This window comes from Acartia tonsa, chromosome 3 (assembly GCF_053477335.1).
Source record: "Acartia tonsa isolate MP-2025a chromosome 3, ASM5347733v1, whole genome shotgun sequence".
NCBI lineage: Eukaryota > Metazoa > Arthropoda > Copepoda > Calanoida > Acartiidae > Acartia > Acartia tonsa.
Genome location: NC_137262.1, coordinates 26,419,437 through 26,444,713, shown reverse-complemented (window position 1 = coordinate 26,444,713; position 25,277 = coordinate 26,419,437). Strand labels below are relative to the sequence as shown.

Here is a 25,277-nt window from a genome sequence, read left to right as displayed (position 1 = left end):
AACCACGGCGTAGAGATGTACCACCAAAAGAAAAACTATTTTGGATATCAAAAAACCAGTCTTGGTAAAAAAAATTAGAACCAGAACAATTCGGCCATTTGGGTCTAACAAAACTGGTTTGAATCTTATAATCTTTATTTTAATGTTCATGTAAAGTTGTCTATAATACGATGGGATAAATAATTATTCTTAATTTTGATAATAACGACAATTATGTCCAAAAGTAGTCCAGCAATAACTAGCTAACAACAAATTAAATCAGTTGATGATAACTTAATAATCCTTTTTATGGGAGCAATATCCCTTACCCATAGCTCTCAAAATGTATATACCAAAAAGCAAATTGAATCAACCTGCTTTTCCTATTTTTACATTTCTTCACTCTTCTTCAATTATATCCTTATATAAAAGTAACAGGATGTATTGATGCTTGTGTGTGTAGTGAAGGATCTTGCTAACCACTGAACCAATATGGTACAGCTTTACAGTGAAGCTTCTAATAGGTAAAGGGAAGGTTTATAACTATTTTGGGGGAGAAATCGCCTCTAGAAAAAATGACCCAACCATCCAAAAACTAGAGTGTTGAAAACCAAATGTGTATTTATGTCCCCCAACTCTTATTATTTCCAGTGCAAAATAGATATATAAATTATAAATAGATAGATAGATAGAAAATTTCTTACCTTAAAGCATCAAAAACAGGAGTATTTGGAACTGAATATAAGTCCATGTCTCCAACTCTTATTCTTTCCAATGTATTATCCATATCTCCTAAAGTAAAGAATACTAATATGGGGTTTTCAATCTTCAGGAATCTATTTTGTTTTAAAGGGACATATAATTTATACGAGAATTGTTATTATAGACACCTTTCGTAGATATAAAATATTTAAAAAAAATAATGGATCATTGATTTTCTTATTTTCATTTTTATATTCGTGAAAATTGGCTGTAATGAGTTGCTGTAAATGATTTTTATTTGTAGGTGAGAACTGGTTCTACTCCAATGTATATTATTTATGTTATTTGTTCGTCTGTCTATTAGTCTGTAATCTTCATAAACATTTTAATTTTTCACTGATGGATGTCGTCATCCTTGTTAATAATCAACACTACCTGGAGTCCTCATTTTGTCCAACGTTCTGTTTTTCAACGTGCTTGCTTTTCTTAACTTTGGTGTTGAAGAATCGTTTGATGCTTCTGGTAAACATTTTCTAAAATAAATATTTAAAGAAAAAGTAGAGTAATTGACAGACCGTTGGACCAAGTAATACTGGTTCTAACTATCATAAGAATTCTTTATAAAACATTTCAGCCTTCTATCTTAAATAGTTGCATTGAAATTCGTGCTCTAAAATACAAGGTATATACGGACAAATTGATGTGCGATTGAACTGAAGGTCAGACGTACGGAGCAGCTTCGCTACCTAAAAACAAAAACACAGAAAGCAAATATAAGGATAGATAGATTTATTATATTATATATACAGATAGTTATTTAGGTAATTAGGCAAGTAATAATTGGTGGTTAGATAGATTGATTGATTTATGCCCATTCAGACTATACACGATAATTATGAACACGTGTATACTTTTAAGGAAGTAATATCTTTAGGTGGATGGATTTATATCTTCTATTATACTATGAGGTAAAGTTTTATATATTTGATATCTCCTCAATCACTAAGCAGATTCCAATTCAGGAAAGCTTGGAATATTTAGGCTATATTTATGCCTCCTCCCTTCTTCTATTATTTATCAATATATACAATTAGCATTATAAACAGCAAAAATATCAAATGCTTTACTTTAGTCAAAGTGACTATAATTGCATATTTTCTTAGCCAAACCAATATTAAGGTACTCAAAAAAGACTTCTTATTTGATCCTGCTTTTATTTATTTTGTGTATCATAATTGGGGATATGCATCAATTGATCAGTTATTGTCTTATCCCTTTAGATCCCTGTATGTTAAACTAGTAAAAGAAGAATAGAATATCATAAGACTTGCTTTAGTCAAAGTGACTATAATTACCTATTTTCAAGTCGCAGAGATGCTGGTCTGTCTTTGTGTTCATTAAATGTGAAGTTTTCATATGTTTCATCATGCAGCCCGGCTCCGCTTCGCTGGCTTGCACGTCTAAAAGTAAAAAGGATGATCGATATGATAATCTTTAGTAGCGAAGCTAATCTTCGATTAAAAAAAATCAACCCGCCTGTTAAAATGAATGAAGAACGAAATGGGGTAAAAGTGATAGTGAAAATTTGTTGTACCAATTAAAAACCATGATTTAGTTTCATAAGTCCGTATGTTTGTCGGTCATTCTACAAAAGGCTAAAGGTTTTGTGATTTTCTTTTTTATGATAATGAACATCAGCTCTACAATTGACTTTGTCCTTTTTCGCGACCATGATTTTAATGTATCATCCTTGTTTTTTATGAATCTATATTTTTTTGTTCATGGAAAGTAAGGTTAGATTAAAAAACACATTATGTTAGGGAAAAAAATGTTAAGTGTTTCTTTTTGATAAATATTTTTTCTTTAAAGCATATTTAAATTACATCAATAGTTTTGTCATAATTTAATTGATAAATGGTTAAAAATAGCTTTCTATTATGTTTCATTATTGTATTCTGATAAAAACAATTATTTAAAAACAATTTTTACTAAAATTAAAAAAAAACGTTTATGTGTTTAAAATTGTACACTATACAAATATAATTTTGTAAAGAGGGATTTTCTTTTCCTTGCAAAGCAAATAATGATTCAACACTTTACTCAACCTTTTTATAAATACAAATATCGGCAAATATTCAATTTGCTTTTGAAGGTAAATTTTTCAATAAAATCAATTTTCGTGCAATATATTGAATACCTTCGAGAAAGAAGGGGATGTATTCTAAAATTGTTTCATATTGAACAATTGGAAAATTAATAAATTTTTTTTATTGTTGACCAAAAACTAACTTTTTGAAAAAAAAACTAGGAATGGTTTTAGATTATTTTTCTGGCCCTTAATTTTGAATATCGAGCCCCTTTATATTAGGCACCAATTGATTTTTGTACTTATGTATAAAACAAATAAAATGAATGAAAATGTGATAACTCGTATTGTATTTGCATACATAATTATGTTCTTTCTTCATAAGTGCATAAAATCATAATATATTAACAAGGGATTTTATGAACATAAGTAACGCAGTAATAAAAATTATTATTTTAAACAGTAAAGTTTACATTCATTATTTTTTTTATAGTGATATAAAGCTCATTTTAGATCATATTAGGTTAAATAAGGATTAAAAGAGCTTTAGAAAAATGGCATCCCTTTAAGGTTAGGGCTAACGCCCCCGCAGGGGCTAGAAACATATTTTTCTAAAATTAGAAATGAGGGAGGATGGAGGGGTTTTGCGTTCTATTCATAGTTATTAAGTAAAAAACTAAATTTTTGGGATTTTTAGCAAAAAATAAGTAGCGCACCAATAACAACTTTAATAACATTAATCATAGTATTATTTTGTCTATCATCAAAAAGGAGGACTGATATATCCTAGTTATTGATAAGCAGCGCTCAAAAAATAAACTTAATAAGTAATTGATTTTTGTAGTGTTTATTTTCACTAGAAACATTGTTATACCTATTATAGTTACGTCCGGTATAATAAGGGAGGGAGGGGACATTGGACTGTAAATTACGCTGGTACCCAAGTTTTTTTAAAAACTTATTCGCTGGCTCAAAGCGTTTGAAATAAACATGAATATTTATCAAAAATAGAAAAATTAAATTTATGTTACATTTTTCTAAAATTTAAATTGATAAAACAATACTGTTTCTTATTACCAACGAAGGAAGGGGGTTAGGGGGGGTGGGCATTGAACATTAATTAAAATGATACCCGAAATTTTCTAAAACAATATAAACAACAAATATTATTCTTGTTTTGTTGTTGAAAACTTTTAGAGACCCAGTATTCCTAAGTAAAGGAACAATGTTACCTTAATGTGTTTATACAATAGTTTTCAATTGGTATTTACTTTACATCAGGGCTCGACAACCGTTGCTTCCTTAGTAATTTTTGAAGAATTCACTGCTGCAGGAAAGTCGAACCATTTTTGGAACTTCTTAAAACCGGCAGCATATAGAAAATCAAATATATGCCGCACCATTTTTTAAACACATCTCCAAACTATTGAGCTGTAACTATCCAAGCAGCAGCCATAAAAAACCACAGCAGCTACCGAGCCCTATTTCAAACATTACACTTCTTTTGTTTACTTTACGGAGTTTTATAAAGTTGTGGAAAAAATATGTTACCACAAAAAAATGAACAATTTCAGATGCTTCTTTTAAAAACTCAGTAGGAAGATACATTGGACTGGAAATAACGATAGTACCCAAAGTTTTTTTTTATTCATCATCATTGAGGATGTATATTAATCTATCGTGCATTGACTTATCCCTTAAGATCCTTGGTTATTTATTAGATCCATACTTATATTTTGCTAATCTAGCTTTTAATTTTTAGTTTGCCTGTATAAACACCATGGAATAAAGTTAGTAAAAATAGGAAATAGGTATGTAATTGTTTTCTTTTTATTCCTAAAAGTGCCACAGTTGGTAAAAAGTCAAATAAATTGGCCGTTTTTAGCTAGACCAATCTCATAAATATGATAGGTATATAATCATTTCTCTTTAAAAAAATTTATTTCAAGTTACATTAATTAAACTTTAACAAATAGTTAAAGTATCTTATTTATTTTTTATTGAATTTGAGTTCCAACGTAATTTTTTTTTATAGTATATACTTAAATATCCCCTTACATAAAGATCACAGTAGTTTTGAACAAGAAAAACCTTTTGATGATTTAAAGAGCATTTTCATTGTTATTGTTGAAATTGTTAGTGCTTCAAAAGTGGTAATTATATTTTTACAACTAGTTTTCAATAACTAATATGAAAATATGTTTATCCTATTAATTGTTTCTCTATTTTTATGTTTTTTGTGTATTCTAATTCCCGTAAGATCTTAAACATTTAGACCGATAATTTTTCGAGAAAATGATTTATTGGAAATTAATGATATTATACATATGTTCTAAACCTCTAACACTGTTAAAATCAGAGAGAAAAATAAAATTACGAGAAAACAATTCATACCTTCTATGAGAGTCAAAAGTTTTATTATCCAGGGTATGTTTGAAATTTTCAGCCTTCTCTTCGCCACCTGCTTCTCCCTTCTGTTCAGTTAGACCAATTCAATCATTGTGTAGGAGCGAAGCTACTATTTAACTCACCGTTTGTCTGTCTGTCTGTCCTTAGAATATAAGATTTGAAAGGCCTCGGATGAATTATCAGTGTAAAGGAATAATAATATAATACAGATTTTTTATTAGATTCCCAAGACCAATGAGCTTTTTCTCTATAACTTACTTTGTCTGTTCGTTTTTCATATGGTAAATATGAAATGAAGACTCTTAAATTACAATAATTAATTAATTAAAAATGATAAAATATCGTTTGTTACTTATGGATGTTTTCATCCTTGTTAGTCCATTTTTTAGAATTCTTAATTGGATATAAATATTATTCAATAGATCTTATTAGAAAGAAAAAGTCTTACAATTACATAAAAGATTGAGTTATATATTTAATCCTATATAATAAAGTATCTGGAAGTCTGTATGTATTAATCTCTAAACAGAATGACAGACAGACGGTTCTAACTTATATAGTAACAGACCCTACCAAAAATCCTACATAGAATAATATATCTTTTTTAATAGCTTAATAATTTGATTTTGTAGCCATAAAAATATAAAAATACAATACAGCTATAGTTCACATTATGTAAATGTGACCAATTTTATTATTGCAGATAGATAGATAGATAAATAGACAGTCATAAAATATCATTATGTGAAAGCAACATTTTACAAGTTTTGATGTTATGGGAAAAAAAAGCTACTAAATATGTTTTAAATAGGGTTTGTGATCATTTTTTTCATATATACTTACGTAAGACTGATATCTTTATAAAAAGTAGCTGCATGTGTCGGTCTGTACCGAGGGATCTCGGTAACAGCAGAACTTGAATGGTTATCCTTTACAAAATAGCTTCTTATAGGTTCTGGTAAAGTTTAAAATTCTTTTTAAAATTCTAAGAAATATGGGGTGTTGATTTCAACCCCTCACCTTTAAGGCCTCTTGGGGGCGTAGCAGCTAATTAAGTACAGTGTAGCCTTTCTCTACAAATAATCTCAAAACAAGGATGACAACATCCATAAAAGCGAAGCACTGAAACGGTAGGACAAACGGACATTAACATTTGTTTAATGTCTGAACTGAATAATCAAAATATAAAAGTATAAGAGTCAAAGCAAAATTGTTGAAAAACTGCTTGATACAGGATAATGTTTATGGACATACTTACATTTTTAGGACTTGATTTTAGAGTTGCTTCGCTTATAATATTGTTCTTTGTTGTCCCAGGAATCAATATACCAAAAATAAGATCAAACGGATAATTAGATCACATAAAAATTTGTTGTTAAGAAAGTAGAAAAATCAACATGTTTAAAATGGACGTACGGACATTCTGGTAATGATTATAGAGTTGCTACGCTTTCTAAATCGTACCTAACTACTACAGGAATCACCATGCAAAGTTTGAAATCGATAGGACAATTCTAACATGCCAAAATTAACGAATAAAAGCTATCTATCTCGGACGGATGGACGGACCGACCCTAATTATAGAAAAGCTTCGCATTTAAAAAGCTAGAAGTTTAAAAAACAGAAAATAAGTTAGATATATTTATTCTGAAAACGGTAAACGGTGTTTATTTTCCCTTAGATCAATAAATAATAAGTTGTAATGTACACACTAGTTATCTATTAAACATCAGGGTTATTGTGGAATATGGTAATGGAAGATAAAATTATATACATCCCCAATAATTATAAACAAAATTACCCTTTAAAGGTTAAAATTATTGGTTAAAAGGGTTTGAACCAACCTTTCCAAGTTTAATAAAGCTACCAAAGGTTTTGAAATAATATTTTAAATTTATCTTCCATCGTCTTATTCCTCAAGATCTGTGTTTATTATTGATCAAAGTATCTGTAAGTGACTCTTATATTCCCTTTAAAAGAAAATTACACACAAGAAACCATCCTAAATTATTTCTAAATAAGTATTATGGGGGATATAGTTGGGTAGATAGATAGGTAAACAGATTAGAAGAGTATAACAGTATTAACAAGTTTTCAACGTTTTTTTCAAGACATTAAAGGTCAATTTATTTATTTTGATTTACATATTTAAAATTTTTAAATCCGCCAATAAAAGAGAGATAAAGTCATAAGTACAACGAACGTAGGAGGGATTGATATTTGTACACTAATAAAGTTGCTGCAGTACTTTATAGATAGATAAACAGATAGATAATGTTATAAATTGGTTCCTGATAGCTAGATATAGTAATTGGAAGAATGATAGATAGATATACCGACAGATAGATAATTACAGATATATAATGATATAAATTGGTTCCTGATAGCTAGAAATATTATGTGGAAAAGGGATAGATAGATATACAGAACGATAGATAATTAAAGATAGATAATGATATAAATTGGTTCCTGATAGCTAGATATATTATGTGGAAGAGTGAGTGACTTCCTATAACCAACACACTATTACCATTATTGTATAATCTTTTAGGGGGTACAAAATTACAAAATTTTTGAGATTAAAAGATGATACAAAAAAAAGGAAAGAGAGAAAGAGAGGAAAAGAGATTTAAATATAGAGAGAGAAAGAGAAACCTAAATATTGAACAAGAAAAGTAAACAAAAAATGTAAATATTTGTAGGACCACCTTTTATGTCTACATTGGTTAACAAGCAACCGTTCGACAACCAGCCAACCAAATAAGTCATAAACTAAATGAGTTTGTATAATAGACAAATTTTAGACTGATCAAAAATAAACACCTAATCTTCAACTTAAAAAGTTACTATTCCTAGATTTTTACCCCTTATACTTTTTTATATTTTTTTGTAAGAAATTAATCTTCTATTTATAGAGTCAAATTTCCCTACTCCCAAAACAAAAAAATCTTAATAGCCATTAAATTACAGCTCTAAAATATTTCTATTGTCCTTAACCAGATGAGCTTGAGTAATCTACCATTAAATTTACAGACATCCCAACCCAATAGATAACTTTAATTATAAATTAATGGAAAGATGGACAAATGTATTGGTAAATAGCTACTAGAATTATTCTTTTGAGTGATTTTAGTTTAAATAAGAAAAAAATAAAAATAATATTACTTTATTTTCAGAGGCAATTTTTTAAAGTGTAGAATTATCCAACCATAATATAGTCATAAACCATTTCAGGACCTATAAGTAGCTTTACTGTAAAGGAGAAACATATAGGTCAAGCGGTAAGCGAGAACCTTTGCTACACACAAATAGGGATTCTGTTAAATTTGAATAGGTATTATGACTAGACAATTAAATAGAAAATGGAATGGGTGGATGATACATTTTATAGGTCAGGTACAAGTTTAAACTTTAAAGGGAAACCAAAATAACATAGCAATAGATTAATCCTTATTTAAAAGTAATAGAATGTTTGTCTGTCTTGTGATTACCTAAGGATCTCGCTAATTCTTAAACCGATATGATTCTACTTTACAATGTAGCTAGTTATATTTTTGGGGGGAGAATGCCAACACCCTCACAAGAAAATTCTCGACCCTCTAACTCAGGTGCCTCCAGGGGCTTTAAGGAGCGTAGCCACAAGAAAAATAAATAAAGGTACACTTAGATAAAATAAAATAATAATGGTAATGTTCCTAATGGTGGCAAATCTAGGTGGAAGTGCCGGAGGTGCTGCAAGATTAGTACCAGGTGGCAGCTGCTGTTGTCTGCTGGAACTAGATGTGCTGGCAGCTCTCGAACCTGTTCCTCCTTGTTTACCTAAAAATTACAGATTTTTTACATTTATGTAGTTTGATACAAATATATGTTTTATGTTTGTTTTATATGTTTGTAGTCAAAGACTTTGTTTAGTTCAAACTGTATGAAATTATCTAACAATGATTATGAACAAAAAATACCCTTATGTAGATTAGAATTATTAGTTGAAAAGTTTTGATCACAATCACAATTCAATGAAACCCAAAGTTTTTAAGCCAACGAATAAAAAGATGATTAAAGTCCCTCCATATGATGGAATAGCCAATGAGAGGCCAGTATACACTGTAATTGACCAATGGTAAAATTTATGCTGACCTCTTATTGGTTATTAAATCGTATGACGCCATAATCTGTGGAGGGACTTTAATCATCTTCAACGAATAAGAAAATTTACTAACAAACTTTCTGTACCAGATCAAAATAAAATAAATCATGAAAATAAAGGAAGAGGGGGTGTAGGTTACCCCGTGAATCACAAATGAACTTTACCTGTCACTCTGCCATAAACCGGTTCTGCAGTTGGCATTCTTGTACCATAAACAGGTTCTGATGGTAGTCGTGTGCCATAAACCGGTTCTTGTGATAGTCTATTGCCGTACACCGGTTCCTGTGGCAGTCTTCTATCATAAACCGGTTCTTGATCATTACCAACCCGTCCATAGATAGGATTTAGCTTATCCTGTTATTTTTAATATGGAATAGTAATTTTTAGATTCTTTAAATATTTGTATTTCTTAACTGGCGGGTTCTCTTAAAGTTCCTAGTCGATCGAAAAAAAGCAACACCCTACTAAATTAAGGGGGTTGGGGCAGTTTTTCATTTGTTTTGTTTACTTCCGGTCAGATTATGTTAGGTTATTTAGGGTACAGGGTAGAACCGCAGTGATAGGGCACTTTAGGTATTGGCCCTGCAGGATTATAGCTAGGAAAAAAAACCTTCTCATGTTTTTCTATTTAATCAAGTGGTTGCTAAGCACTTTAAGGAACATCACCATAATAATATAAATGTTCTAGCTGTTTTAAAGACCTTAGTGGACATATTACATAAATATACAAAGTTATGGATAGATAGAGAGATAGACTTCTGCTAGATAAAGAAAAGATAAGGTTTTGCAAGAAGTAGGGCTAAGTTGTTAAAAGGAAAGTTTGCTACATATTTTGCTTATGACATCTGTTAGGGGAAAATAGACTTATTAGATTTGAGTGACAATCCAACAATATAACAAAGAAAATGAGGAAAATATAGAACCAAATAATTTCAGCATGTCTAGAAAGAAATAAGGCTATATCATTAGAGTAATAACAGGGGGCTAAAAAGAAAAAAAATATTTTAGTTAGATATCTCTTATTTTTATGTTATAATTACATCTCAAAAGAAAAATAAATAGAATTTGTTGTGTTTTTTATTTTGAAAAGAATTCTTGAGGAATCTTGTAACTTTATTTGGTTTGGATAGAGATGATATGGGTGCATATATTTGTGTTTGGTTTGCATATGTATGTCTTAAGTTGTTTCACAGGGTGCTCATACGCTCTCTCCAGAGCTATTTTAAGAGCTAAATCTATGTTGTATAAGTTTTATAGTTTTAACTAGTAAAAAATGCTCTCAACTGGTTGACAAAGAATGAAATTGACAATTATAATGAATTAAATATTTTTTTTATTATTTAATAAATCTGTTTTAGTTAATAGTTTTAATTATAGGGAGGTCATACAAATTTAAGCCTAAGAAGAGTTATTAAAACCTCAAATTAAAGCAACTATACCACTAAAGCTGTAAAGCTGTTTTGTATTAATATCTATCAAAATATTTGGCTATTGTGGTTGACTCTAGTTTTGGGATTGTAATTTATGTAAATTATATGGAAATATTATCATTTTATATCTTTAGATGTGGATGAGAGATAGATAGAGAGGTCATATAATAGATATCTAGAAAATTTAGATTGTTCTGTAAAATAGTTATTGCTAAATTGATAGGTAGACAGAGATATATATGGATAGATATAAAATTTATGTAAATATTATGCAGATATTATTATTTGATCGTATGCATTAATCTATCTTTGAACATTGTTGGTTTGGTTTGGGGTTACCAAACTTATTATTAGTATCATTCCCATAAACCTATTATTATATGTAGATTGTTTTCTATATATACAATTTATTCAATTCTCAACTTTTTTTATTTTTTATCCTAAATGATTTATTTTATTTTGATTATTTAGTTACATGTCTTTTATTTTTGTAAAATTATTTAAATTGAAAGAGGATACATTTTAGATATATATAAATGAAAACTTGGAACAAAAAACTTTGGGGAGAAAAATAGATTGATAAATTGAGTAGTGAGTGAGAGAGGGAGATTAGGAAACTGTGGATGAAAGGAAATATCTTTTAATTATATTGAAATTATATTGAATACAATACAAATCTAGTTAATTAAAAAAATATTCACTTCAAATACAGATTTTAAATTGAAAACAAAATCACTAATGTAAATAGGAACATTTTAAATTAGATCTTATTTTGTTTTAGAAACTATATTAAACATATAATAATAAAGTTTTTTTCTTTGTATACTAATCTGATTCATATTGTAGCAACTCTGTAACTTTGTTTTGCCTGTATTTATGTCACTGCATTAGAATGTCACTAAAGAGAGCAATACAAAAAAAATATTATGGTCCTTTATGTACATATATACAATCAGGGTCGTCCAAGCTTTTTTTTTGGGGGAGGGTAAAATTTTGAAAATAGAAATTTTGGAGGCACCCCCAAACTCATTTTGGGGGTTGGGGGTAATCTTTATTTCATAGAGGCATTTTTTTATTTGGGGGGGGGGGGGTAAAAATTGAAAATCCAAAATTTTGAGGGGTAATCACCCCTTTAACCCCCCCCCCTTAGACGTCTAATGTATACAATCTAAATATTTTGACACTCTATAACTTGTTTGTCTAATATGTGCAAAAAAAAACTTAGATAAATGCAAAAAGTTTCTATTTATAATGAACTTTAAACTGAAGGCAGAGAAACTTGGAATTTCTTTGTTCAATTTATCTACAATTTTGGTTTCATTTATTTTCTTCTTTCAAACATTTATCCTCCAGAGAATTTTATCTGCAATTTACTTTCTGTTTTACTTGTTATAAAAAGATATAAATATAAAATTATCTTTAATTTCATAGTTATATGTAAGTATAGAATCTGTATTCAAACAAGGATGTCAACATACATAATTAGAAAAGCTCATGAGTGATTAAATACATAAAGTGAACAGCTAATATGTATGAAATTTCAGCTGAGAAAATAACAAAAATTCCTACCCACACAACAACGCAGAGGATTTATAGACTCTTCAATTTCAAACTTGTTTGTAATTTTGACAAACAAACAGATGGACATATGGACATTTGAAATTAGGATTGTAAATAGAAAGTTTTTATTATTCCATTCCTTGTTTCTTTTGATGCAAGCATATGGATTCTCTTGCATATTTGTTCTCACTAGGATAGGTCTTTGTAGAGATGGGTCACCTACATTGTTCACCCCTTTACCTAAACATAAAACTGGCATTAATAATATTCATTTTGTCATATTACTATTCGCGGAGAGCAGTCCATAATACAATGTGATAACTAACTATTATCAAACACTTTTTATGGGCATATTTGTACACAAGAATACATGTGAATTATAAAAAATAAAGGATAAATATTATTTAAAAAGAACAACTAGGTGTTAAACTGTTGACTGGCAGGCAGCTAAAATTCTTTCAAAACCATATTCAGCTATGGATAAAGATATATTCTTTCTCAAATATTCAATATAAAATGACAATACCTTGATTTTGAACTTCACCAATAGACAAATCAGTGCCAGAATCTGCTGAACAGTTGGAGGCATTCGAGTTTAGCCTGATAATATCAAACATTAATTTATTTGGATAATTTGAGGCAAAACTGTTTTTCTATTGCTATTTATGTTGATCAAAGGTAAAGGTATATAGTAGGTATAATATACTTTAAGATGATCTATAATTCCTCTAATAGGTCTACCATTTAAAACTTAAAAATGCAATACCCAATTATTAAAGCTACAGATCTAGGAAAATACTAGTATTTTCTAAGAAATCTTTATAAATGTCTTGGTGTGCTTTAAAGCTATATTCCAGACCTTACCAACCCTTCCTATAGGCAAATAGTGTAAGAATAATATTTTCCAGTATATCGTCGAAATCGATTAATATCCGCTGTATTAGAAGCGGTTCTCAGCCAACTGAAACTATGTGTATACCATCGCATTACTGGTTTTATTCTTTCCTTTTGTCATTTTAATATACGCGGAAAGCTGTCTATAATACGTACGATAAATGGCTATTCTCAATGTTAATCTTTCACAATGAGAAAAGTTATAATATATTTTTTTCAGTTGCCATTTTTGGCCCTTTTACTGGAAATCAAAACAAAATAAATATTTGTTTTCCTGTTGGAATGATTAGTGGAAGATGATGTGATTGAACTAGCTGACGTCTCAGCATATGTGTCGGAAGACCGACCACTGTCCACAGATATATAGGAGGAGCGTATATCCTAAAAAGATAGATATATAAATATATGTATAGATAGATAGATAGTCTTAGCATATTCGTAAGAAGATCTACCAATATCCACATATATATAAAAGGAGCATAAATCCTAGTCTTGCTGTCTGTGTGTGTGTCTTTCCGTACTGAAGGATCTCGCTAACCGCTGAACCGATATTGTTCTCCTTCGCCATGTAGCTTCTCATAAGACCAGAAAATGTTTATAAGTATTTTGGGTAAGGGTACAACAAACATCTCAAGAGCAATCGCCTCTAGAAAAAACCTTCCCCCGTCAATAAATTTCTTTCTTTTTTAGACTAAAATTGAAAGTGAAAAGTGGGGTGCCTTCTTCTCCTTTCCCCACCTCAAAGGCCCGAGATACCCCTAGAGGTTGAACAGATGGTTTAGATTAAAGAAATAAATTGTAACCTGTGGTTGAAGTGTATGTTGACTTAATTCCAGCAGTGACCTCTCTATACTTTGTAACTGCAGCAGAGCATCATCAATCCTGTCCTCATCCAGGTTTCTGGCGCCAGCTGGATCCTCTAGGTTCCTTGCTCCACTTGAATGATCCTGTGACTGTGACTGCTGGCTTGGCATGCAGGGCTCGTATTTGGGCTCCTTGTCAAATCTGTAGTAATTACCCTCCTAAAAATAATGTTTGATTGATTAAACTTCGTCTTTAAGTCTTCATATTTAGCAAGTATTTTTAAGGGATAGGAAAATTGACAATATAATGATGTATATCTCTAATTATGGTAAACAAAATCACCTTTGTCAAAAATTTAAGTAATTGGTTCAAAAGTTTGGATACTGCTTGATTGATCCAACCAATTACGGTCTAATATGAGTATCGAAAGTTCTTACACTAACGAATGATCGAGAGAACTTGTGAATAAAGTTTGGGTAGAGTATAATTTTAATTCCTATGTCCTTTCCCTCCCTGCCATGTCTACTAATGATTTATTAATTTTTTACCTGTAATAAATTGGATATGGGTTGATCCTCTGGTGGAGAAGGAGCACCCCCCGGACTTGGGTATGGGGGAGGGGTGGGTGTTGCTCTTACATTATCACAGGTTGGAAGTTTCAAGTCACCAGGGGGTGGCAGGGGGCGCGGGCTGGCCGTGGAGTCGACAGGAACAAACCTGTTTAGAAAATAGATAGATACATAGTATTAACTTGCTAGCTGAATATTTGTATAAATAGAAACAAGGAGGTCAACATCCATTAGTGTCGAATCATAACAAATCGTAGAGGGAAAACGAACAAAGTGAGTTATACAGCGGATGTTTAGTTGCCAAAAAAGAGAATATGCGACAAATCATAAAAAATTACGAAACCTCTACAGCAATAAGTATTTGGGTCTACCGAAACTTAACAGACAGACCGACAGACCAAGTAAATCACAAAATAGGTGCTCATTGTTACAGAAATCTTCAAAATTCAGCTGCGTTATGGGTAAACACACACGGACTAACAAAAAAAGTGAAATATAATAAGACTTACGAAAAGAAGAGTAAACTTGAATTTAAAATTTTAGGTTCATCCCCACCCCCTGTCCCCTCAACCCTTCTAGGTTGGAATAAAATATAGATAGATACATAGATAAACAAAGAATCAAACTGACCTGTCCATCATACTCTTACTCTTCTCCAGAACCTTTCTCCTTCCCCTATCTCTCTTCATCTTATCCTCCCCAATATTCTCCCCCTTTCCTCCTCCGCCCCCTCCCCCACCACCAGTGACGTCATTATTATTGCTATTTCCTCCCCCATTATTACTACTGTTACTATTGCCACCCCCACTCTTGAAGAGGAATGAGAGAGGATTTTTGCTCTTCCCCCCAACCCCCGGCACGCAGGACAGCCCCCCAGTTCCCGCGTTTTTCCGACGGTCAGCATCAAGCTTCATAAATTCCTAAATACAAAAAAGGTTATATTTTGTAATACAGATATGGTAGTTAAATGTGTGTATGTATACTCTTTGCATCTTCTGAGTAGTGTGAAGGTTCCTAGTACTATAAATATAGATATGGTACACACCTGTACGTATTCTTGTATACTCTTTGCATCTTCTGAGTATATTGTGAAGATTCCTAGTACTATAAATATAGATATGGTACACACCTGTACGTATTCTTGTATACTCTTTGCATCTTCTGAGTAGTGTGAAGATTCCTAGTACTATAAATATAAATATGGTACACACCTGTATGTATTCTTGTATACTCTTTGCATCTTCAGAGTATAGTGTGAAGATTCCTTGGCCAATAGACTTGCTTCTCCTAAAAGATAAATAAGTATAGATATACATTGGATAGAAGACAAAATTCAAACCCTTTTTTTTATAAAATATTTTTAAAAAAAAATTGCAAGTAAAGCAAAGTAGACACCATTCAATGACTGTCCTTCCACGCACTAAAATAAAGTAAATCTAATATTGCATTACTGATGACACTCTATTCTTATAACTCTATTGTGTATTCAAACTTGACAATAGATTCTAATATATGCAGATTATACCAACAAGTATCAACAAGAAGGGGTTGCTTTCAATAGATAGAGAGAGATAGATAGATATGTAGAGATAAAGATAGTCATAGATAGATAGAGAAAAATATAAAGATATGAAAATACATATTTTTATATATGCAAAGCATCAACAAGAAGGGTTACATCAATAGATAGATACAAGAAATATATACAGAGAGATTAATTCTTATTCATAAAGATTGGACTACTAATATAAAAAGGACTGTTAAAACTAAAGATAGAGATAGATAAAGTTAAGCTAAAAAAGATAAATAGATATATTGTAATATATGCAGATTATAGCCAAGTATAAGCCATCAACAAAAGGATGTCTTACAAACCAACAGAGTTTTTTGTTCTTTACTTATGTTACAAATTAAAATATACTTTGATGCTATAAAAGATAGAAGTCTAAAATTCATTTTTCATGTCCCTATAAGCAAGGATGATGACTATCCATTGAACAATAATGCACACTTTTAATGTATTTTTTTGCTTTCAATATCTTTTAAACTAATAGCTTCACCTCAAGTCTATAGGGGCTTTGCCCAATAACTGGACAAATTAAGGAAAGTTGCAACACATAATATGCTTAGTGGTTACCAAGATCTTCAGCCTCAAACAAAAAAACGGGCAAACAAGAAGACATCGCTCTTACTTTGTAGTTTAGATAGAAAGCATAAACACTTATTTTGAGAATAAGGGTGGTTTGGACTAGCTATTATCATACATAACACAAGTTAAACACTTTCTAGAAAGGGTAATACAATATTAAGGCAAACAATAAAGAACAGTTTGAATTTAAAGAAGCATTTGACTAAATATTAATGTCGGGAAAAAACACATTGATGGAAAAACAAATTAAATCTAATCTGTAATTAAAAGGACACTTCATGAATAAAGTTTTGTCTTGTTTTACAGGGTGTTTTAATAGAAACGTCTTTTTTAAATTCTTAATTATGCATAGAAAATATAACAATTATATAAAATGCTTTATATATTTGGAAAACCTATTCTGGGACATTTATGTTTCAAATGATTGAAAATTCTTTTTTCAATAACCTATGCCTTAAAAACCGGTTTTTCCAAAGACCTTATTTTTGAAGATTTATGGATTTACATATTGTGGAAAAATGTGCACATTTTGAAAATTCAAATTGCGCGGCTTGTACTAATAGTAGAAAAACGTTATGCACACTGTTAGAGTCGTCATGAACTCTAGTTTTTGGATATATAAGAACCATTCGTGTGCTATGTATAGTAAAGGAGCTACGTGGTAAAATGTTTAAATTTTCTTAAAACTTTTAAACATTTCTCACACTTTTCAACGTAGCTCCTAAACTACAAATAACACTTTATAATAGTACATTTATTTTTTAGAAACTAGAGCTTATGACGATTCTAACGAAATGCATGACGTTTTTCTACTATTAATACAAGCCGCGCAATTTGAATTTTGGTCTCTAAACGTTTCAACCATTAACTATCACCTATTTAGGGGTAATTTTGTTTATCTTTCTTGGGAATGTACATAAATTTATCGTCCATTGTCTAACATCTTAATATCCTTGATACTTAACCCTGATTGTTAGTACCTGTTTATTGATATTGTCAATACAAGTATTTACAAAGTTTCTGCCTTTATTAAATTTTCTCCCCTCAAAACTCATATATCATTAGACAAATAAGTTATAGACTGCTTAGAATTTGATAACTAAGAAAATTGATTTTATGCCAAAACAAGATTAATTTCAAAGATTTAAGGAATAAGAGAATGGATGATAAATTGTTGTATACCCCCAATGATGATTCTTATCTCAAATTATAGGTAAATAAGTTTGTCAACCCGATCAACATTTAATAAACTACATCAAAAGATTGTGATCCTATGAATATTAATAAAATGTTAGTTAGATTTAGTTAACTCTAATGTATTTCAACCCTCCCCCTATCTTATTGTGTATTGAAATTTTGAAATCTTTGTTATTTGCTACTTTCAATTAATTAGTTTTGGACAATTATGGGCATCTCTCATTATCAATTAATAGTGCCCTCACCCTAACATCTAGAGGATCCCTGTTCGATTATGTATAAAATAGCCTAAAACCATTCCAAGATCTTGTTTTAAAATTAGAAAAACCTAAGTCAATCCAAAAAGCTATGTGACTTTTAAAAAAAGAAACTCAATCGGTTCAGTGGTACGGACACATAAAATAAGAATAAACAAAACTCCTTATGTTAATATTTGTAGGGGGACAAAGTGCCTCAAAAAAATCAAAATGTGACGTCATAAAATTGAGAGACAATCCATCTTTTTTTAGAGTTTTTCTTTCTCCTCTCATCTCTCTCATTTTTATGACGTCACATGGCTGATCTTTAGAACACTTTGTCCCCCTACAAATGTTTTATTATGTAACTCTGATTAAAAGTAAAAAGTAGAAGCTTAAAAGCTCAATGATTGGGGTTCATGTTTTTCTAGGTATTTGTCTTATTCCTTCCTTTGAAAAGTATTTATACCATGGAAAAAGGAATAGTTAAATGGACAAAATTTAAAGCAAAAACAAGTATGACTACATTTATAAATAATTGACATTAAATACAAATATCTATTACAATTCTTATCAAAATCTCCTACTTAGTTATTTTTGTAATTAAAATGTAATAGGCTTTAATCAAATAATAAAATATCTTTTGATAACAAAAAGTATAGAATAAATCTGTATTATCATAAAAAAAACAAGTAAAAAACGTTCTCTAGATATTAAATATAGAGTAACTACACTTTCAATACGGAATTGTGTTTTATAGCGCTAGAACTATTCTAACACGAATAGATTTAACCCATTGGTATTCTCTAAGGTAGATAATTTTTGTCAATTAGAGAAAAATATTGGCATTTCTCGTATTCATTCGAATCCGGCGGATAGGAACCGGTTCTCATCCATACGAAAAAACTATGTCTAGCATCGTATTATATCCAGTTTTCTACGAATATAGAAATGTACAATCATAAGATTAAAACCAGTTATTTTAGCCGGTGCCTTCGGCACCTCGGGGCTAAAAAAAGTTTTAATCTTATAATTGTACATTCTATATCCACGGAAAACCGTTTATAATACGATACGAGAAATAACTATTATTTGCATTTCACTCTACCCCTGATAAAAAAGGAGAGCTGAGGAATTCTGGGGACCAATTTGAAATTCACTTCTGGTTTCCCAATACTCTACTTTTTCAAACTATGGAGAATTTGCGGATTTTTAAATTTAATTTTGATATCCTAATATATAAAGTAGTAAGCGTTTTTTGTCTGTCCCGAAGGATCTCGTCTATAATACAAAGTAGAACGATTTCTGTCTGTCTGTCTGTCCGTCCGTCCGTCCGTCTGTCTGTCCCTTAAGATCTCGGTAACCACTGATCGGATTCTACTCTTCAGGGCAAATACCTATTGGTCCTGTGGTGGTTTTAAGCTATTTTCTTGGGAGGTGGGACAACCCCAACCCCCCCAAAAATAAAAATTTTCCCCCCACAAAAAAAAAATTGTGCTGACCATAAATGATAAGTCCAGCACCAGAATTTTTTCTTTTAAATTTTTTTTTTTAAATTACGTCATGGGGCAAAGCCTATAGAGGCTAGGATGAAGCCGCTAGTGTTTTAAATAGAAGCCGTACTACATGTATGTTTTTTTTGTACGACGATTTTTTCCAAGTACTTGTATTAATTTCTTTTTATTTTAACTGCCCTATTGATGTTAATTTATGAAGTTCTAATAGTATAATAGTAACATGAATTTTGTTTAGGTATGTTGAATTTTGGGAATGTTAACAAAAAATCTTGGGTTAGTCTCGCACATTTTTTTCTTTTTTATAGAAATTCCCAACTTGAGGCAATTTTTAGACCATTTTTGAATTATATCATGATTTAGTAAAGCAATTCTTAAATCATATAAGGAAATGTATTTTTTTTAACTGTGGCCAACCCCCCCCCTCCCCCTACATCCTTATATTATGGATTTATCTCTTTGTTCTCAGTAAGAATTTATTCAGTAAGAAGATATCATACAAAACAGCCGAATTAATCACCACTGCCACAGAAGAAATATGACTTAAAAATTCAAAGTTTAGCGTACAATGTAAAAAGTCTTCATTTTAGCTTTAGAACTAAACAGTTTATATACATTCGAAGTTAATTGAAACGTACCTCCTAATGTTTGCTCATAATCGGGGGGATCAAGAAAAAAAGTATTTGCAAGTTAATATAAAAATATTGTATTGTTATCAAAACTTGATATGCTTGAAATCAGTACCATTAATATATAGCTAAATTATGTTAGATCTATGGTATTAGATTCAGGGATCTAAAGGGATAAGACAATGACCAATAGTGATACACAAAATCAGCACTTCTGTAAATTACAATAAGTGGTTGAATTGCTTGGACATTTAACTTAATGAACCATCCAATATAAATTAATTAAAAGTCGTCAAAGTTGTTAAGCCAACAAAAAAAGAAAATGGCATTATAAAACACTGGGAACTTAGACTACCATAATAACAGCCCAATGTCTCTTCCCTTTCTGTATTAGATTCATATATATGAAAGATACTCAATAAGAAGAATTATATTGACTATATTTCAATAAAATAATTTGGCTATTTTACTATTTATAATTTTTTTGTCTTTATGTTGTATTAAATAAACACTCCTAGGGTGGGGGAAGAGACATGAAAATAAATTCTTATTGAGGAAACATAAACAAAAGTATTTTATATTCAATCATTTTCTTAAAATGTTGAATGAGAGTTTATCTAATATTAATGTGTTAATAGAGTAAACCAAACTTGTAATATAATCAGGAGGGAGAGAACATTGTTTTACAAAAGTATGGTACCCAAAGTTTTATGACCACAACACTTTGGATACTTATAATAAACTTTTATTGCTTGGTTTTATTTTTCCAAATTAGTATTACCCAAACTTTTCAACCAATAATAAAATCATTAAATCAAGATGAACATAGATTTAAAAGATCTTTAGAGATATGACAATGGACTATAAATTGATGTACACTCCCAGTTATTATAAAATAATCTATCCCTTCGGTAGATGTAAATTATTAGTATAAAAGGTTTGAACCTGCTACATTGCATTGTACCAACTAATAAAAATTTAATAAGAGCATCAACAGTATTTAGGCCGACTAATGTAGGACGTGTTTAAAAACTTTCAAAAAATAATCTACCGACCAAAAGATCAACTTTGGAAGAGCTGTTCTTAATTTCTTAGTTTTTGACAAAAATAAAACAGCTGAAATAAATTTCGTGGAATCTTTTTACTTCCTTATTTAGTTCCCATGAAAAGTTGAGAAAATTCTTGGATATAGGGATCAATAAAAAAATATTTTATACAGATTCTTAATTTCTTACGGGTGGGACATTGGACTGTAAATGTTACTGTCCTCACAACTACTTTATCTCATTCTTTAGATTTAAATCTTTCAAATTTGATTGGGTGGTACAAACATATCCACCAATGGGTATAAATGGGTATCCTTGTTTATCATAATTGGGGATGTACTGTACAATATACATCAACCCCGTAAGCGAACCCGGAAAATTAATTTGGGGTTGAAGATTAATCTTTCATTTACGTATCCCAGTATGCTTAAATTGATAGTTGGTAAGAATAGAGAGATAGTATATGTGTGAGAGTCGAAGGGAATGGGCCCTAGGAATGTAAATTTCTCTGGTACCCAAAGTTTTATAAACACGTTCTCTCATTCGTTTGCTTAATAATTTGAGGATAACCAATGTAAATCAATTTACCATGCATTGTCTTATCCCTTAAGATCCCTGATTAGAGTAAATGAGAGAAAAAGTTTTTTTCTCTTCATAAGAAATTTCCTCAATGTTTTACAAAGTGAGAATAAACCAAAAAATAAAATAAAATACATTCGCGGATTTACTAAAAAGTTACAATTTGTTTTTAATTGGAGATGTAAATGATTTTTTTTGTACAAAAACAACATAAAAAGTAGTAGGTTATCTATACGTCAGCTGAAACCAATTGTTTAACATTTTGAAAAGTTTGCTATTAGTCAATAGCAGGTTTTATACTACATCCATTGTGGTAGGAGGGGAGGACAATCAACCTTTCTTTGAGGGGCTAGAAAAAAAAACTTAAAACCATACCAAGACTTGAATCTGATAATAAAACAGCCAAAACCCATCCCAAAACCTTTGTAGAGCCTACCTTAAATGCAGAACCCAATCGTTGTTGAAATCTTAATATTCAGACAAGAAACTCTTACTACTTTAAGAAATGAATGCTAGAAAAATGTAATATATGGATTGGTAGGCGATAAAAAATAAAGATAAATACCTTTTTGTGATAATGACCAGAATTTTCTCTCGATCCTTCTTTGAAACAGTTTTAGGACAAAATACTCGGTTCATAGATTCTAAACTCCATCGAACCTAAACATAATAAAGTGTAAGGATGTGTGTTTGTACTCTTAGAACTAGGAAAAAATTTAACTGTTAAATTCCTTTCTATTTTTTTATGGAAGTGGGATAATAAATATAGAGTTGGGACATTTGACTGCAAATTTGCACTAATACCCAAAGATTTATAATTTTATCATTTTTTATTACCTTAAAAACATTGAGTACTTATATTTGCTATCTAACTGGAAGTGTCCAAACTTTTCAACCAATATTTGATCTACAGATAGAGTAATTTTTAAGATTGCTGAAATTTTACTATATCAAGTTTGGAAGTAATTGGTTCGATTCCCATAAAAATGTCAAAGTCATTATATTACCGTTAGAATGCAGTCATGTCATGATGTCTTTAAAGCATAGGCAAGTCAATAACATGTCAGTCAAAAAAACGTTTTTGTTAATGCTATATAGACGAAATTAGCAGATACGCCCCTAGTCTCTTGGGGCCCTGTATTCAAAGGAACAGGAAGAGGCTAGAAAGATATCTTAAGCAATCCCAAGACTTAAATAAGAAAATAGAAATCCTATATAAAGCTTCCCAACCAATGAGAAAATAACTAAGTCGGTTCAGTAACTTAAACCTTTCTACTTTATATAAGATACGGATAAAATGGACATAATTTTCTTGTTTTAATATTCTACAATGGGCAAAGGTTATGAAGTAAGAGAGAGGATGTGTTTTTCACAATAAAGATGAATGATAAATTATAGTAAAGTTCGGCGTAGATAAGGGATACGAGTACTGAGGAGAATATTGCCTAATAAGAGAGTGGGGGGTAAAGGGATGTTCATCCCCCTCAAACTATGAAACCCCTCATTATACCCCCCTCAAAATTTAAAAAAAATACATTAGATTAACCCTCTTAAATCTTTGAAATCCCTCATTTTACCCCCTTTCAAACTAAAAAGCTTGGACGTCTCTTGTATTGATCCTTTTGTTTAATACATCGACATTTATTATATTATAAGACTATATTATACTTATCAATTTTATTCATCAGTCCTAACCCCAATTGATATAATGCCATATAGTCGACACAAACAATTATAAATTGATACAATATGCTTAGGTACACATTTTATATATCAATTAAATTGGGAATTATTAGTTTTGTTTTTAGGATTAATATCCCTTTCCGTAACTTTGTTGAGACTCCATAAAGGTCAGGGAGGGAGGGGACATTACACTGGTACCAAGAGTTTCATAGCCATCTTATTGGTTGGCTCAACGATTTGGTTATTTTTAATGAGTTTTAATGGTTGGTCCAAAACTAGTAGTGTCCAAGGTTTTAAACCAACAATTTTAATCAACAGACGGTAAATTTTTTATCATAATTTGGCATTTAAGTATATCAACTTATCGTCAATTGTCTTATCCCTTAAGATCCCTGATAAAGGTACACTTTGAGATTCTTTTATAGACCTTTGAGGGATAAATGGATAAGGATTAGAGAAATATTATGTATATATAATAAGGGAATCATTGTACGTTGTTCTATCCCTTCAGTTTTTAGGTTGTTTTGTAAAGCAGATATATCCCGTTTTTGATGATACAATATTTCTTTATTAACACAACCTTATAGGTTCAGTGGTTACCGAGATCAAATCTCCAGACAGAAAGCCAGGAAGACGGACAGATATACAACGGAAGAACAAATGGACAGACAGATGGAATGACGGAAAGACAGACGGACGTCAGACTAACAGACAGATAACTCCTACTTTTTTAGTAATATTTCTAAATTCTTTTACCCAAAAATTATTAACTTTCATAACAAGAAAAACCTTTGAAAACAAATTTGAATCTATCTAAAAAACATTAATTTTGCTGATATGTTAGACAAGTGGGAAATATAATAAATGTAGGGGAAATACATTAGCTCATAAACAGGCAAATTATGTTATTATAGACAAAGTTGAGGATAAGAAACAGTTGATTGTCTGCATTTCTACATTGGGAATACTTCAACCGGACAGACAAAGTAAATTATAGATTATCTTTTTTTCTATTGTCCGTGGGAATTTTAAAGCAACATGGATCTTTAGTAACAGCTGAGAAAATCTCACTTACGCTTTAAACCAACCTTTGCTGTGATATTTAAAATGCTTTTAAACTTGTTTAAAATCAAAGCAAAAACATGTTTGTAGTAAAAATGATAAATCCTCGTAAAAAGTGAAGTTTTGCTGTGTAAGCAGTTTGACTATATGATTACATATATGTCCTTCTATATTACTTTACATTATATTGTTAACATGGATATAGGGTTAGTAGAAAAAGTCAAAGGTTTGGCTTCGTGGCCGATTAATATCTGCTGGAATAAAACCTATTATGAGCCAGAGTGACAAATAGTTTTATAGAATTTTAGACAATTTTCCATGGAGCATAAAATAAAAATCATTAAACTAATACCAGTTTTGTGTGACCGAGCCATCGACTCATCGGGCCTACAAAACCGAAATCTTATAATTTTTCCTTTTACTATCCACGAATAGGATACCTTCATGATCTTTATTCGTATATCTGTTTATCGTCTATTGTCTTATCCCCTAAGATTCCTTATTATATTGGATGTAATCTATTCTATGCAATAACTGCAATTATGGCCTGTGCCAAAAAAGAAGAAAGTCTGGAGATCGTTATTATCAAGGATGGGCAGTATTTG

The 25,277-nt window shown here is 30.6% G+C and overlaps 2 protein-coding genes across 2 annotated transcripts in view; both read right to left on the bottom strand.

Moving 5' to 3' along the window:
* Positions 1-13,297, bottom strand: part of LOC145314807 (uncharacterized) — a 44,687-nt gene extending 31,390 nt beyond the window's left edge. The window contains exons 1-10 of the mRNA XM_080154888.1: positions 13,290-13,297; positions 12,837-12,910; positions 12,452-12,550; positions 9,485-9,676; positions 8,875-8,995; positions 7,649-7,688; positions 5,162-5,244; positions 2,037-2,141; positions 1,117-1,214; positions 684-771 (exon numbers count right to left, since the gene is read on the bottom strand). Of these exons, the coding sequence (XP_080011014.1) occupies positions 684-771; positions 1,117-1,214; positions 2,037-2,141; positions 5,162-5,244; positions 7,649-7,688; positions 8,875-8,995; positions 9,485-9,676; positions 12,452-12,550; positions 12,837-12,910; positions 13,290-13,297 (908 nt within the window). The remainder of the gene's footprint in view (positions 1-683; positions 772-1,116; positions 1,215-2,036; positions 2,142-5,161; positions 5,245-7,648; positions 7,689-8,874; positions 8,996-9,484; positions 9,677-12,451; positions 12,551-12,836; positions 12,911-13,289) is intronic.
* A 123-nt stretch (positions 13,298-13,420) lies between these two features.
* Positions 13,421-25,277, bottom strand: part of LOC145314806 (uncharacterized) — a 39,797-nt gene continuing 27,940 nt past the window's right edge. Inside the window, exons 9-14 of the mRNA XM_080154887.1 lie at positions 22,493-22,587; positions 15,789-15,864; positions 15,208-15,497; positions 14,557-14,725; positions 14,008-14,226; positions 13,421-13,585 (exon numbers count right to left, since the gene is read on the bottom strand). Of these exons, the coding sequence (XP_080011013.1) occupies positions 13,421-13,585; positions 14,008-14,226; positions 14,557-14,725; positions 15,208-15,497; positions 15,789-15,864; positions 22,493-22,587 (1,014 nt within the window). The remainder of the gene's footprint in view (positions 13,586-14,007; positions 14,227-14,556; positions 14,726-15,207; positions 15,498-15,788; positions 15,865-22,492; positions 22,588-25,277) is intronic.